General features: G+C 42.1%; 1 protein-coding gene across 2 annotated transcripts in view; it reads right to left on the reverse strand.

Moving 5' to 3' along the window:
• Positions 1 to 17,960, reverse strand: part of SH3D19 (SH3 domain containing 19) — a 142,931-nt gene that overhangs the window by 58,641 nt on the left and 66,330 nt on the right. For both annotated transcript variants that reach the window (XM_077477028.1, XM_077477029.1), the window contains exon 3: positions 4,200 to 4,240. In XM_077477028.1, coding sequence (XP_077333154.1) covers positions 4,200 to 4,240 — 41 coding nt within the window. The remainder of the gene's footprint in view (positions 1 to 4,199; positions 4,241 to 17,960) is intronic.

Here is a 17,960-nt window from a genome sequence, read left to right on the forward strand (position 1 = left end):
AATGGTCATCTATCAGGGATGGAAGAGGAAGCCGGTAAAGTGCAGCTGCGGATTTATGAGAAGCGACTGGGGATTGCAGATTGGAGCAAGAAAGCAGGCGTGTACATGTACTGTAGCCGATCAGATTCATTTGGCACTCTGCCTGGTCATCCCTCCACTCATTTCAGGTGTTTATCATTTATCTCAATAAATCTACACTTGGGTGGTGGTGCACGCTCTCTCTTTCTTAGTTTTAGAACCTGTGGCAAGTTTTTAATGCTGTTTGGGTCTCCACTTTGGGGGATCCTCCCTAACTGTTCAGTGTTGTTACCAAGACAAGAATTCAGGGAAAACTCACCAATAATCGCTTTATAACGTTAGCTATCCAGAACTAAAAAAAAAAAAACCTTTATTAGAGGCTCCCTTTTTATATATTATACAGAATGTAGCAAGGATAGGAAAAGAACCAGCCATTTTGGCAGGAGAAATGGTTAAGCTTGTTATTGAAATGTTGCATCAGGATTTGGTAATTGCAACAATTTAGGCCTCTTGCACACACAAGTGGTAATTTACTGATGTTTAAACACACAGAAAGATCCTGAGTAAAAAATGCAAGTTATGTGGGGTAAAGATCTCACCTATACCTGCCTCTGAGAACATAACTGCATTATGGATCTTTGTGCAGCTTGTACATTGTCCCATAGATAACAAAGCACCTGTGTTTGGATCCATGTAAAAAAAAATAAAAAATTCAAAGCTACAAATGCCCATGTGCAAGAGACCAACATGATTTTATTTAAGACAATGCGCTAACCCAGAACAACCAGTTTGATTTCTCCTTTTACTGATTAATAGCTGGTGACCGCCTCAGCCCATCAGATACCACTTCAACTGATCCAACTCTTGGATTGACATTTTTTAATGTCTATTTTTGATGTTTTATTTGCTTAAAGGATAGAACTTTAAGATAAAAAAAATCCTGTATATCCCCCTTCACCCCTTAGAAATCATCTGCGCTATGCTGCCTTCATTCAGATCAATAGAAAGCTGGTCTCTCTGCCTATCAGGCTGTGGACAGTACTGTTGCAGGGAGACCCCTGATGGGTTTTACTTCCTGTTTTGTTCCCTGCAAAGTAAAAGCATAATGTGCTAGCATACATCGCATACTAGCTCATTACGTGGCACTTACCTGCAAACAAAGCCTGCGCTGTCCCTGCTGGAGGCCGCATCCATGTTTGCCCCTCTTCCTCCTGAGGCCGCAGACTCCGGCTCTGTGGCTGACCGGAGTCATGTGATGTCACTCCTGCAGGAGCCACTAGTCACGGCCCTTGCTAGTGAAGAAATGGCACGGAAGGCAGTTTCTTCACAGCGCATGCGCCGATGACATCATCTGCAAGGTACAAAGTAAATATCTCCTAAACCGCGCATGTTTAGGCTGGATTCACACCTATGCAGTTTTAGTGCTTTTTGCATTTTGCAGATTTGCACTACAGTCCATTTAACATGATTTTCTATGGAACAGCTTCCGTAGTGCAAATCTACAAAATGCATAGGTGTGAATCCTGCCTAAGGGGATATTTACTGTACCTATAGGCAAGCCTAGAATAAGGCTTACCTATGGGTAAAACTTGAAAATTGAGGTTTATAGCCTCTAAGTGTGACAATTTAAAAAGAAGGAGCAAAAACAAACAAACAGTCTTTGGGTCTACTATAGCAAATACCAAAATGAAAATCTCGGCATGATTTATGTACTTAAAAATTACCTCTTAGAAAAAATAAATGCACATTTTTTTTTTCCTGCAAAAAATAAGGAGCATTTATTATTCTTTCTAAAGGAGCATGCAAAGCATCGCAAAAAGGGGTAGGGCGAGGCTGCGCTACGGATTAAACTTATCGGAAAAAAAATTTGTACACTATGGGGTTAGAGCTGCCTCTACAATTTAATCCCCCACAGGTGGAACATGTATGTAATTAGAAAGCAAAGTAGAAGTGGCACTGCCCCTATTAGTTCAAATAAAAAGAAATCTTCTCAACATACTGTGCAAGAACTATTTGATCAAAAAAAAATATATATAAAATGTGTTACTAAAGAAAATATAAATCAAAATGTGATAAAGCTCGTGTTAGAACCCCTGACAGGTATTGACTAGTGATAAACCTGGTGCTATATTAAACCCAAGAGGTTCTCTAAATACATTCAAGCAACTTGTGTATCAAAAACCTGTGTAATAGATGTTTACATCAAAAGATAAAATCATAAAAACATTTTAAACAGACTCCGAAAAAAAACCCAAAACCATTCAAAAGATATGAGCCTATATAGAGCTTGTGGAAAAGTGACTATCAAAAAGGTGATGTACCTTTAATTTAAGTGACGTGTGTGTCGCCTACTATTCAACTGGCAGGTGATAGAAATCCTGAATGGTGCTATACCCTCTGTGGGGTGTTAAAAATAACTATATGGTGTGTGCGTAAATATAAACGGTACAATAAAATAACAACAATAAAAAAAAAAAATATATAAAAATGGGGGGTCCCAAGCCAAATAGTAAAAAAAAAAAATATATATATTATATAGAAGTATAAATCCTATTTGGGAGCTTATGTATTTACTATACCCTCAGTCGGGTGTTGGGGAGACCCGTGTGATGTGTGTCTCCAAACTATGGTGTATTTCTTATCCCACACCAAATATTTTGTTATGCAAACCAAAAAGATGCTGTTAATACATAATCTTAATAAAAATAAAACTTGCATGAACAAGCGCACCGGCACCTTTATACCAGCATAACTATAGCACCTTTCAGAGCACGAGTCACCTCTCATATTCTTATGGACGTTTAATGCACCAGCATATGCGATATATCTTTTATGGACTTTAAACGCATTTATTAGCATATGCGATATAGTTTTATTTTTATTAAGATTATGTATTAACAGCATCTTTTTAGTTTGCATAACAAAAAATTTGGTGTGGGATAAGAAATACACCATAGTTTGGAGACACACATCACACGGGTATCCCCAACACCCAACTGAGGGTATAGTACATACATAAGCTCCCAAATAGAATTTATACTTCTACATAATTTTTTTTTTTTTTTACTATTTTCCATATTTCATATATTTTTTGGCTTGGGACCCCCCATTTTTATATATTTTTTTTTATTGTTATTTTATTGTACCTTTATATTTAAGCACACACCATATAGTGATTAACACCCCATAGGGGGTATAGCACCATTCAGGATTTCTATCACCGGCCAGTTGAATAGTAGGCGACACACACTGCACTTAAATTAAAGGTCACCTTTTTTGGTAGTCACTCTTTTCCACAAGCTCTATATAGGCTCATATCTTTTGGTTTCTTTTCGGAGTCTGTTTAAAATGTTTTTATGATTTTATCTTTTGATGTAAACATCTACTACACAGGTTTTTGATACACAAGTCGATTGAATGTATTTAGAGAACCTCTTGGGTTTAATATAGCACCAGGTTTATCACTAGTCAATACCCGTCAGAGGTTCTAACACAAGCTTTATCACATTTTGATTTTTAATTTGTTTATATTTTCTTTAGTAACACATTTTATATATTTTTTTTATCAAATAGTTCTTGCACAGTATGTTGAGAAGATTTCTTTTTATTTTAACTAACAGGGACAGCGCCACTTCTACTTTGCTTTCTAATTACATGCAAAGCATCGCGCCTGCGATTAGTGGATCACAGGTACAATGTAAGGCTCCCGCACACTCTCTCTCTCCAGCTTTCTGCCGATACCACCATATAGGCTTTCAGCTAGAAAACTGGAAAGAGTGAATGGACTGATCAGCATGCTCATAGTCCATTGAGAACTACAAGCCGACTGCCGTGGTGGCAGATGGTAATTGTAGTTTATTCATTCACAAATGCCTGTGAATGAAAGATGTAGCTGTGCGGGTAGTGCCCCATGCAGCCGTTCTGCATTCAAATGTGACAGCATGCTGGGGATCCTCTTTCCTGCGGCTACTGTCACATTTAAATTCAGCGCAGCTGAAAGGGGAGAGCGGAGCAGGAGCTGGAACATATTACAACCCTTAATATGGGTGTAGTATGTTTTAAAGTTGAACTTGGCCTATAAGGTCATTTCACCCAATAATACAATATAAAAACACAGATACATCTTTTTTGGGCTAAAACAGATAGATGCAATGCAATAAAGTAGGAAGAAGAGTACTTACTTCTCTTAATTACAGCTCGAATTGATGACAAAGGTCCTTGTCTGAAAAAGAGGGTTGGATTAGTTACTTGATATGGAACAAAACAACTTGGAACAAAAAGCACTAAATCTGATTTGGTTCTTGCAAGCATTCCATCATTTTTAAAAAGAAAATATTGCAAGCCAGTTTACTAGATTTATGCCAGCACTGTAAAATAATCTCCTGATCCCACCCTGGTTCAGCCCTCTGTAATGGAAACCAGAATCTTGAAAGAGAATTAGCCGCATAACAAATAAAAAGCACAATTCGTACGGTTTTAATTGGATTGCTTTTGTGTTGCTTGTTAAGAAAAACCAACGAATACACAGAGATACACACACGGCACTCGCATTGCTGTTCTCGTGCTGTCTTTATGAGAACTTAGGCTGTCTGCTACAGGGGAAGCACTTGGAGGATGAACTATGCGTTTCTCTGTAAGAGAAGCTGGAGTCTCCAGATGACTGTTCCCATGAGATTCATACAAGATTAAAACACACAAACATCAATTTAACAAACAGAGCACAAGCTGTTTTCATCAAGCCAAAGTGTTGTCACGTAAACAGGACACTTTTGTAAAGGAGAAGAACTCTACAAGTTTAATAAAATGATTTAGTAAGATGGTAAAGGCACCTTACCATGTTTTCATTTCTTAATGCACTTCTGAAAGATGACCTCCGGGCACAAAGACTTTTATTTAAACAGATTCCTCAGTAGCTACAAAAGGATATGTCAACTTTGTGTGCACCAAATGCCTTTGCAAACCCAGATATTTCCTAGTAAAAGTAGCCGTGACACCATTGCTTTGTTGTACATAGCCTATGCAGACAGCAGAGCTGTGGGAGGCTCCTCGAAGCTCCCTGCACTACAGACTGTTTGCAGAGGGGGCAGAGACGAGACCAGTCACCCTACCCTAGAAGCGAGAGTAACAGTGGTCTTTATTAATAAAAAGGATTCTACACAGAGGTGAAAGTGTTACACTGAATTACTGAACAGATCTGTAAGAAACACACAAAGAACACCAAGACTGAAGAAACAATACATGACTCTTGTACTTTATAATATTTGATTATCCCGGAGTTCAGCTTCAAAGAAAATCTTTCAAGTAAGCTGCCATTGCCGACTTTATTTGCATTAAGTTCATGCAGAGATATATAATGTATATATAAAAATAAAAAATAACTTTTCCACAACCCAATTGCTAAGATGTACCGTTTCTGTGTCCTGATGACTATTGTCACAGGGATAGGAAGGGATCGGGAATTCAAAAACAATTAAAACAGGCAGTGAGGAAAAATTTTCAATGGGGACGCGAGTTCTTATATCAGCTGTCTAGGAGGGGATTTCTTCCCATATTATAGAGATTTTCTCTCACTTCTTGGAGTGTCCTCAGAACAGGAAGTGAAAGGAACTCTCACTAAGAGATCATTACCAGCAAAACAAAACATGCAGGGGCTTCACTGCATTATCCAAAAAAAGTTTTTTTTATTATAAATACACCCACCCACCAATACCTGACCTACCTCTGCTACCCTGCACATCTGTTCAGCTGTCACAGCCCTGAGTCTAGTCATGTGTGAGCACCATGTTGACCTGTGCTGAAGCTTACACAGAGTTAATGACCTTCTCCCCTCCTTGCAGTGTTAGGCCCCTTTCACACATGCGGACAGTATGTCCGTATTTCATCCATCCGTTTGCGGATGAAATACGGACATACATGCATCCCTATGGAATAGCGGGTGTTTGCGGATGAACATCCGCAGACACCCGCTATTGTCCGCCTCCGCAACTGTCCAATTCTGCAGACTGAGGAAAATCCTATTTTTCTATCCGTCTGCAGAGCGGATCAGATGAACACGGACAGACGGTCCGTGCTCATCCGATCCCCATAGAGGAGAGCGGAAAGCTGATAGGGCGGTCCCTGTACAGTGTGCGGAGACCACCCTGTCCGCCGCCAGCTCAGCGGGGACAACGGAGCGATCCCCGCTGAGCGAGCGGATCATCACGGGCGGATCATTACTGATCCGCCCCGTGTGAAAGGGGCCTTAGGGCTTGGAGATTAGCCACTTAGAACCGAACAATGCATTCCTTAAGTAGGGCTGGATTCACACCTATGCAGTTTTAGTGTGCTTTTTGCATTTTGCAGATTTGCACTACAGTCCATTTAATATGGTTTCCTATGGAACACGTTCTGTAGTGCAAATCTGCAAAATGCAAAAACACTAAAAATGCATAGATGTGAATCCATCCTAAGAGCAGTAGGCCACATGCCCATCCCTTCCTGTAAGTATGGGGTATTTGTAAGAGCTTCAACAAAACGATGGGAAAGCCCGGCAAAGTGGACTATTAGTGGGAAGGGAATTGGTTTGCATGTTATAACACCAGATCTGCCAAAATGCATAATGAACACAACTACCCTTAGTAAAATAGACACATTCATGCAAATTAGGCCTAATTTACAATCAGAGAGAACACAAAATCACAAGCCATAATCTGAAGGTGAATATGGAATGCTTGGGTGTAAATGTGAACAATGGTAAGATGGTAGTGTGCATTGCAGACCTTTTCTGCCAGTAAATTCAGAGAGCCAGCTGTCAGAAGACATAAAATAGCATACAGCAAGTGCCAGGAAATGGATAATAGAAGCTTATGGAACCAGAATACAACAATTGTATTGGAATGCTCTTACTCTGTAGATGTTTCTATGCAGATAATACTTAGTTGGTAGCAGCACTGTTTTTACCTACTTCTTCTCCACTGACATGCAGTAAAGTGGGCATCTATAGTGGTTTCATACATATTTCTTTATGTATTGACCCTAAAAAAAAAAAAAGCATGACCCGTCTCTACTGTTTTTTCCCCAAACTAATTTAGTGCCTGCAACAGCCCTGAGAAAAATGTGCAAACTTCAGTGATCTATATATGGGCGATTAGAATTCTTTAAGTTGGCCATAGATTGATTGAAATTTGGCCGGTTTAGCAGGGGAAAGCAAAATTTGAATGTATGTGTGGCTGCACTTGCTCGACAGAAGTCGATGTAACAATCCGCTTCTGTTGAATGGCCTTGAGCAGCAATGGCAGGCAATAGGCTGAAGCCACTGATCAGGGTACCACTGATCAGGGTATTCTGACAGCAGAGAGTCCCCGCTGTCGGCATACAATTTCTCAGGGGGAGAGCCCCCACAGCCAGAATACAGCTCAGGGGGAGAGCCCCCACAGCCAGAATACAGCTCAGGGGGAGAGCCCCCACTGTCAGAATACAGCTCAGGGGGAGAGCCCCCACTGTCAGAATACAGCTCAGGGGGAGAGCCCCCACTGTCAGAATACAGCTCAGGGGGAGAGCCCCCACTGTCAGAATACAGCTCAGGGGGAGAGCCCCCACAGCCAGAATACAGCTCAGGGGGAGAGCCCCCACAGCCAGACTACAGCTCAGGGGGAGAGCCCCCACAGCCAGACTACAGCTCAGGGGGAGAGCCCCCACAGCCAGAATACAGCTCAGGGGGAGAGCCCCCACAGCCAGAATACAGCTCAGGGGGAGAGCCCCCACTGTCAGAATACAGCTCAGGGGGAGAGCCCCCACTGTCAGAATACAGCTCAGGGGGAGAGCCCCCACTGTCAGAATACAGCTCAGGGGGAGAGCCCCCACTGTCAGAATACAGCTCAGGGGGAGAGCCCCCACCGTCAGAATACAGCTCAGGGGGAGAGCCCCCACCGTCAGAATACAGCTCAGGGGGAGAGCCCCCACCGTCAGAATACAGCTCAGGGGGAGAGCCCCCACCGTCAGAATACAGCTCAGGGGGAGAGCCCCCACCGTCAGAATACAGCTCAGGGGGAGAGCCCCCACCGTCAGAATACAGCTCAGGGGGAGAGCCCCCACCGTCAGAATACAGCTCAGGGGGAGAGCCCCCACTGTCAGAATACAGCTCAGCAGAGTCTATCCATCTTGACCGTGGGGAAGGAGGAATCTGCTTGTTTTTCCATTCAGCCTGCTGGCTAAACAAAAAAAATTATTCATCTAAAGCCAACCTTAGTTTTGATTTGTGGATGTTATGTTGTACAGTGGGAAACAGCCCCCCCCCCCCCCCCCAGCAGACATCACTTTAGAACAAAAAATATGTTACTTGGTAATGGACAGATGCTAGGCTACATCAAGAGAGGCTTATCTATGGAGCCCCAGCATACATCACTAACTGAGGCTTGGTGAGGGAAGAAGCAAATTGCGAGGAACACTTTGATCACTGTTCTTATCCCATGATAAGCCAAGACTAGAGTGACTTTCAGGCCAACGTGATCACACGACGCAACAGTTCATGATTATGGAAGCACCTTTCTGCCAACATTGTGTCTCTCTGTAAAACATCTGTACTGTTAATGCACATTACGGCCATTATAATTCTTCTGATCTAAGGATATCTATATGGACAGTAGATAGGGTGGCAATTATGGTCGGATAGTGGCCATGTCCTTTGTGGTCCTTACGTGACTGATGGCTAAACACCACACATTACCGCTGCTTTGGCTATCTGGGTTCTGGGATTAGTCCAGCTCATGTAAAAAACACTATCTGCCTTTTTGTTACTGCAGATGGACTGGGTGGGTGGAAATTCCTGCTAGGACCCGACAGATTTTGATGGCCAATTGTCAGCGAGACATAACCCAATATCGTCTCAAATGTCACTTATTTTTTTCTTAAATGTGTGCTTCTCTTCTCCAGATTTATTTGCACTACTTTATAGATTAGATAAATCCTAAACTGACAGCTTAAATAAAATAGGAAAGACGAATCAAACGTCATGAAAATGCAAAAATATCTAGAAACAGAGCATGTAAAACTTGTTTTTTTACAGCCATTTGTAAATTACGGTATACAAAAGTCCATAAAAGAGCTTTGTCACAGTGAGATAATGGGAGAATTTGCAATAAGCGTGATACAAGCATAACAGAATGTTTGCATTCCTTGCATGTGTTCTCAATTATTTTATGTTGAACAAATTGTCAACATGTGCAAATCATTCTTGAAAGTAGCCAAACCACACCCAACACTCCAGGCCCCTAGGAACAAAAGAGTTGCTCTGTAAGTTATACTTGAGAAAAGTTATTTCGACTAAATCACAAAACTGTATAACAAATATCATATATCTGCGTCAACTAATCAAAATATATCACTTCTCCAGGCCCACACGCAAGGTAGTGTAAGTTTGACAATTTATGCAGCGTATCTCAATAATTGCCATGATGTGCCCCCCCTCCCCATGAGACCAACTCCCCCTGTGTTATGCACTGCCCCTCTGCATTTACACTGGGTTCGGTATGCACATCCCCTATTACGACAAGGTTTCCAACAAGGCAGGGATGGAGAAAAAAAAAATGAAGGCTTGTACACAGTTGCAATCAATCCAAGAAGTCAGGTACTTGAAGCACAATTCCATCCAGTGCCAGAATAAAAAAAATTGTAAAAAAACAATAATGAGTAATGTGGAGGGCACCCTAAAGAAAATGCAACATGACTTTAATTCCTTGCCAATATTGCCAAATGCAATAACCACACTGTACACATGAAAAGCTCAAGCAATACAAAAATGGTTACCGCAAAGCATTAAGAAATACGAGTCAACTCAAGTCAAATATGGCGAATAAGGTTGTAGAAATTAGAAATAATGGCTTAGTAAATGCAAACTGTACATGTAGTTCCTTCTATGCTGATATACAGATGCAAGAACTGTTTTTCTGATATATGCCCCTTCAAAAAAGAAAGTGCAAATTCTTCAATTTGTTAATGAATGGAGGGGGGAAAAGTCATAATATGGGGTGACATTTACGATTAAATTTAACCAACTGTCTATTAATTGTTGTCATCTAGCTACAACTACATTTTAAGCTGTATAATAGGAAAATGTCCAATAATGTTATATGTCTGTTACATCTCTAATCTAATCTTTGCACATAAAATTGTTTATACATCTGTAAATTTAAATATAATATTTTGATTTTTGTGGCCTTTATAAAATTTTAAAAATGGTTGTTTTGGAATCTCCGTCTAAACACAGCTCAGTATAAATCAGCTGTATATCAAGTCTGTTTGTAATATGTTCATGAGAAAGTAAAACATTCAGCATTGGATGGGTCTCATTAAATGACCCTAGGAAGGAATGGAATTGTGAAATTCCGCACAAGTGTCCTTTTACAGCCTAGAATAGCAGAGAAATTACATCTGGCATCAAGGACTAAAATACCCTCAGTGCTTCTGAAGTGGTGATTGAGACCAGCGGGAACCCTTTATATTGACGTTAAATAAAACAAAATGATGAACTTGCCCCTACAGACAGGACATTTAGGCCCTGTTCACACTAGCGGGATGCGAGAACCTTGCAAATCCACTGCGGATTCCCTCATCGCACCTGAATCAACACCCCCTAGATTGGTTCGCAGATCACATCTTGAACTGTAAAATGGTGCAAGAAACCGGATTGCATAGTTGTGAACATCCAATCAGATTCCAGTGCGCACCAAAAAACAAAAAACAAAAAGGATCCAGCACTTTTGGTGCAAATGCGAAAACTGCTCTCAGAAACGCAACCCTGAAGGGTTTTATCTGCCTCTAAATGCTGAGCTTAAAGAATAAGTTCACCTTTACAAAAAAATAAATGCCCATTTGTTTGCATGTAAAAAATATGTATGCATTTATTTTTTTTAGTAATGGACCTTTAAAGCATTGCACCCACAATCAGCAGATCATGGGGGGACTAGAGAGTCTGCAGGACTGTGGCATTACACCCATGATCTGCTGATTGTGGGTGCAATTCTTCACAGGTCCATTACTAAAAAAAATCTGTCTGTATCTGTCCAGCCCCACCTCCGATACGGCCAGGCAGCACAAATTAACTACCACAGCGCTATGGTATTTAGTTGAGAACTACAAAAATATTGAGAATGGATGATGCGTTTGTTGTAGAGTGCGACAGCTAGCGGGGAGCGATCTCCTTCAGCTGTCAGAATGGGGCATTGGGGAGAGTGGAGGCTGGTGCATCTGTAACATGTTGCACCCTGACTATGGGTGTAACTTGTTACAAAAGGTGAACTTATCCTTTACAATATACAATATGCCTATAAACGTCCCAATGTGCTTGGATAACATTGAGCTGCTTCTACAGGCAAAAATGCAAGACTCTTGTAGAAACAGAGGTTTTTAAGCCCAGTGCGCATGGATCCTTAGGAATGTTTGTTAAATAAAAATTTAAAAAAATAATGGTGTATTAGAGCAGAATTAGGTCTTTTCATAAAGGCTAGTGACCGATTATAATTATAGAAAATCCAATCTGGGGAATTCAGTAAAACAGACACTTATCTGGTAGTTGATTGCTTTAGCTACCTGTGCCTAATTCAGGCAGGCATTTGTGCCAGTTTTGGTAACATTACCGGCACATGCACCAAACTAAGTAGTTCTAACTACTGCCACTTTAGGAATTTTTGCCAGTTCACCAATCAGGAAACCAGTTTTAATTAAGACCAGTTCTGAGCTAGGCCCCTTTCACACATGTGGAACGTATGTCCGTATTTCATCCATCCGTTTGTGGATGAAATACAGACATACATGCATTCCTATGGGATAGCGGGTGTCTGTGGACGAACATCCGCAGACACCCGATATCGTCTGTCTCCGCAATGGTCCGATTCTGCAGACGGAGGAAAATCCTATTTTTCTATCCGTCTGCAGAGCGGATAGGATGAACATTGATAGACGGTCTGTGTTCACCCGATCCCCCATAGAGGAGAGCGGAGAGCCGACAGGGCTGACACTGTGCAGGGACCTCTGTCATCCGGTGGCTCAGCGGGGATAAAACGGAGCGATACCCGCTGAGCAAGCGGATCATCACGGGGCGGATCATTACAGATCCATCCCGTGTGAAAGGGGCCCTACATTGATACATAGGTTGGAAAAAAAAAAAAAAGACACATCTGACTATGTATATTAACCACTTCAATACAGGGCACTTAAACACCTTCCTGCCCAGACCAATTTTGAGCTTTCAGCGTTGTGGCACTTTGAATGATAACTGCGTGGTCATGCTACACTGTACCCAAATGAAATTTTTATCATTTTTTTCCCACAAATAGAGCTTTCTTTTGGTGGTATTTGATCACCTCTACGGTTTTTATTTTTTGCGCTACAAATAAAAAAATACCTAAAATTTTGAAAAAAAAAATGTTTTTTTTTGTTTCAGTTTCAAAACTTTGTAAATAAGTACGTTTTCTCCTTCACTGATGGGCACTGATGGGGCTACACTGATGGGCACCAAAGAAGTGGCACTGATGAGGTGGCATTGATGGACACTGATAGGCGACACAGATGGGCGACACAGATGGGCACTCATAGGAGGCACAGGTGGGCACTCATAGGCGGCACAGGTGGGCACTCATAGGCGGCACAGGTGGGCACTCATAGGCGGCACAGGTGGGCACTCATAGGCGGCATTGGTGTTATACTGTACTAATGGATGCCAATCAGTGCCAAACAATAATGCATGCCAATCAGTGATGCCCATTGTGGGCACTGATTGGCATCCATTATGGGCACTGATTGGCATCCATTGTGCTGACTGGCATCCCTGGTGGTCTAGGGAGGATTAACTTTTCCCTGGTGGTCTGGTGGCGTCCCTGGTGGTCCAGTGTGGGCATCCTCGGGGGGGCTGTGCTGATAATCGATCAGCACAGACCCCCCCCCTGTCAGAGGAGCAGCTGATCGGCTCTCCTCTACTCGCGTCTGACAGACGCGAGTGAGGAAAAGCCGATCACCGGCTCTTCCCATTTACACTGTGATCAGCCGTGATTGGACACGGCTGATCACGTGGTAAAGAGTCTCCGTCGGAGACTCTTTACCGAGATCGTAGTTGCTGGGTGTCAGACTGACACCCCGCAACAATGATCGCCGCGATGCGCGCCCCCCGGGGGCGAGCATCGGCTCATAATCCTGATCACGTCATATGACGTCCGGTCAGGATTATGAAACCACTTTGCCGCCGTCAATTTGTAATAGGGCGGGCGGCAAGTGGTTAAGGCCCATAAACACGATCGGACTTTTTGACAACAAACATGCAAATTAGCTGTTTTGGAGCAACATCCGTGTATACAATCCATCGGACAAACTTTTTCGGTTTTCATCGGACTTTTGTTGGCTGTGCGAACAGACAAACTCTTTGACAACATGGAGCAAAGTTCGATCGTGTGTACACAAAACCATCGGACTTTTGTACAAAGTACAAACACGCATGCTCAGAACCAATGCAAAAGATCAGACAACAATACAGAAGTTTACCAAAGGTGGCTCTGGAGTAATTGAACGTCCTCTTTTGAAGTGTCATCAGTGTGTTGAAACGTCACTACGTTCGTGTTTGTTGCCTAAAAAGGCCGATAGTGTGTATGCCATACAAACTTACGGCCAACGCCCTTTGTACAAAAGTCCACAGGAAAGTTTGTACAAAGTCTGATATATATGGGGCTTTAGAGACCAAAAACCACATTACACAGACAATGATACACAGCAAGATTGGGAACTACATCTTATGGTTGACTCAAACATTTAAAGGTCTGGCAACCCTGGGTTGATAATTTCCTTTAACTCTTCCTTTCTGGAGCCAAGACCCTCCTTTTGCCCACTGGTCTTCCTGCATGGTACTCCTCCTTGGTGTGGGCAGTGGCCTCCATCCCCCTCTATTTTTTCTATGTCTTTACCTTTACCCCATTTTATCCCATTTCCTCCTTTCTTTCTATTTCTAGCGTATGTTACTTTTTTGAGTGTTTTTTTGCACCTCAGATTGTTTGGATTGACCTTTGACCTTTGTTAGGATTGTTGCAGCCCAAAGCTATATACAAAACTCTGACCACGCATGGCACAAGGCCACAGCCTTTTCTCCTATTAGTTTTTATCAGTCTATTCCCTGTGTTATTACTGTGTATCTATATTTCTTTATGCTATAATACTTGCTGTGCTGGGAGTATCCAACTTTCTTGCATTTGTACCAACCCTGACAGTGATGTTATATATATATTTTTTTAAATAACATATTGAACAAGGAAAAAAAGTCCATCTAGTACAGCCATTAGCAAAAAAACAGTAACCTCCATATACACAATCTTATACCCACAGGAGTAGGGCAAAAAAAAAAAGAAGTATTGTCCAATTTTGTTCCAGTGGGGGAGGAAACACCCTTCCCAATCCTCCAGGAGAAAATCTGGTGTTCCCTAGATGAACAATCCCTTTGGTTATTACCTACAAATGTTAATATGAAGGTATGCCCATGCTTAGTGGGGTTATGTCTGTGTCAATGTCAATGTCAATATGACAGCTTCCCACGCTGAGCTCTATTTCTAGCCCCATTCAGCTGTTCAGCAATTCTCCAGAAAAAAACTAAATGTAAAACAGAGGGGCCAGGAAACATCCTGGTGCCATCACCCAATAAGACTATGGGAAATTACATAAGTTACTTGGGCAGAGCTTGATCAGTTACTGAGCCAATGCCCATCTTTGGTAAATTTCTTAAGTAGAACTATAGGCAAAACAGTTTTTTTCATTCTTGATAGAGTAGGGGGGGGGGGGTTAAAACCCCGGTCAATTTTTTTTTCCTGCCAACTGTGTCCCGTTTCGGAGATTTCCCCCCCACTTCCTGTCCCATAGCCAAACAGGAAGTGCAAATTATGGGAACTCTTTGGGGACCCCCAGGTCACCAGAACGAGTGTCGTCCCCATTGGAATATTTCCCCTCTATTGCTTTTATGAGGACAACCCAAAATTTGTCATTTTCTTTTACTTTTAATAATAATGGTAAACAGGAAAAAATAGATAGGTTGAATATCCTTAACAGGGACACAGACCGCAATAAAAATTGACAAGCATTCCGATTCCACTCCCCTCTATCCAAAACAGAAAAAAAAGTTTTGCCTTTAGTTATACTTTAACCATTTAAGAACCAAGCCTATTTCTGACACTTGTTGTTTACAAGTTAAAATCTGTATTTTTTGCTAGAAAATTACTTAAAACCCCCAAACATTATATTTTTTTTGGCAGAGACACTAGAGAATAAAATGGAGATTGTTGCAATACTTTATGTCACACCGTATTTGCGCAGCGATCTTACAAAACGCAATTTTTTGGGGAAAAAAAATACACTTTTTTGAATAAAAAACAAAAAACAAAACAGTAAAGTTAATCTAAATTTTTTTCTACAATGTGAAAGATAATGTTACGCCAAGTAAATTGATACCCAACATGTCATGCGTTAAAATTGAGCACGCTCGTGGAATGGCGACAAACTTTGGTACTTAAAAATCTCCATAGGTGACCGTTTACATTTTTTTACATGTTACATGTTTAGAGTTGTAGAAGAGACCTAGTGCTAGAATTATTGCTATCGCTCCAACCTCACATGTGGTTTAACTGCTTGCTGCCCACCCACCGTCAAATGACGGCAGGGCGGTGCAGCTCTCCTTCTGGGACAACGTCATATGACAGCGTCCCAGAATGGCTGCGCCGTGTTGCTGGGACACGGCGCGACCCCGATATCTGTAAAGAGTCCAATCACAGCTGGTCATATGTAAACAAGGAGATGCCGGTAATTGCCTCTCCTCACCTCGCACTCATCAGTGGCATCTCCCCACAGGGGGACATCTAGGGATGTAATCAGGGCATGGATCATCGTTGCCCTGATTACAATAAATAAATAGTGTCACAAAATAGTGCCCACCAATGCCAGCATACAGTGCCCACTAGTGGCAGCAATCAGTGCCCACCACTGCCCACAAGTGCCACCAATCAGTGCCCATTAGCGATGTCAGTCAGTGCCGCCTATCAGTGCTGCCCATCATTGCCACTCATCAATGCACATCTGTACCGCCTATCAGTGCCCATAAGTGCGGCATATTAGTGCTACCTCATCAAAGCTCACCAGTTCAGCCTATCAGTGCCGCCTCATCAGCACAGACCAATGAAGGCAAAAAATGACTTTGTTACAAAATTTACTGACAGAAAAAAAAAAAAAAAACTTAAAGAACTATTTTTTTTTTCAAAATTTTTGTTCTTTTTTTGTTAAAAAATAAAAACCCCAGCAGTGATTAAAATCCCACCAAAATAAAGCTCTATTCGTGTGAAGAAAATGATAAAAAAATTTGTTTGGGTACAGTGTTACATGGCCGCACAATTGTCAAGCAGAAAAATAGCTTGAGCAGGAAGGGGGAGCAAGTGCCTGGTAGGCAAGTGGTTAAACACCGTTTACAAGCGTTTTTTTTCCCCTATCTTTTATCCTTTTATTTTTACACTGTCCCTTAAAAAAAAAAAAAAAAAAAAAAAAAAAATAAGGTGATTTTATTGCTATTACAAGGAATGTAAACATCCATTGTAATAGAAATAAGCAGGACAGATCCTCTTTAATGTGAGATCTGAGGTCAAAAATGCCTCAGATCTCACATTTACACTTAAAAGCAAAACATTTTTTAAAAAATAGGATTTTTGACTTGCTGTGAAATCCATTTCTCCAAGTTCATTGACAGACACAGCGCTTCCTTATTCAGAACCATAGGGTTATACCGCCCCCTACAGGAGTAGGGCACCAAGCCGAAAGAGAGACTTGGCTATGCCTATGGGCAGTTCTAGGTGGTATACACCCACCTCTCTGCTATAGGGTCTTCAGTTTTGTAACAAGCATTAAAACTTCATAGAGGGGTGGGTGCTGTGTCTGTCAATGAACAGAGAAATGGATTTTACGGTAAGTCAAAAATCACATTTTCTCTTTGGTTAATTGACAGACACAGTGCTTCCTTATTCAGAACCATAGGGATCCCTTCTTTGGTCCATTTGACTAAGTGGCAGCCAAATACACCCTGATCGTCCGAACCACATCCAGGGTGTGCAAGGCAAATTCCCTCGGATGTTATGGCCTGGGACACAAGGAAGGCAACACAATGTCCTCATTCAAATGGAAATCAGAACCAACCTTTGGAAGGAACGAAGGACAAGGACGAAGAACCAGCTTGTCTTTGTGAATCACCAGGTAGGGCATATGACAAGATAACTCTGCCAATTCCGACACCCTGAGAGCAGAAGTGATAGCCACCAAGAAGGCCACCTTCTGGAACAGAGCAAGCAGGGGAATTTCTCAAATATTCTCAAAAGGAGGCTTCTGTAGAACCGGAAGCACCAGATTCAGGTCCCACGGTGGTAAAGGAGATCGCACCGGTGGAGTCGCATGTTGAACCCCCTGAATGAAGGTGAGCACCAGGGAATACGAAAGGGGACATTGAAAGAAAACTGCCAAAGCCGACAACTGGCCATTGATGGTACTCAAGGCCAAATTCTTTTTAACACCCAGTTGAAGAAAAGTCAAAATCCGAGCCACCGAAAAGGAAAGTGGGTGAAACACTCACCGACTCACACCATGAAACGTACACTTTCCACGTCCGAGGATATATCTTCCTAGACGTAGACTTCCTAGCTGAGTAGTGTCTGCATCTCGGAAGCAGGTAAGCCTCTATCCTTCAGCTGTCAAACCCAGCACTGGTAAAGCAGGGTGGAAGATCAGCCCTTGGGATAGCAGATCCTCTCTGAGGGCAGCTACCAGAGGGTGTCTGAGACCAGGCGCACCAGGTCGGAAAACCAGGACTGACAAGGCCAGTCCAGGGCCACTAGAATGACTGGAATTCCTTTGGTCTCCATCCTGCGTAATAGCCGCGGCAGAAGCTTGAGTGGAGGAAAGGTGTA

Source organism: Lithobates pipiens, unplaced genomic scaffold, assembly GCF_037356315.1.
Source record: "Lithobates pipiens isolate NorthernLeopardFrog02 unplaced genomic scaffold, aLitPip1_a1.2 Scaffold_13, whole genome shotgun sequence".
NCBI classification, from domain to species: Eukaryota; Metazoa; Chordata; class Amphibia; order Anura; family Ranidae; genus Lithobates; species Lithobates pipiens.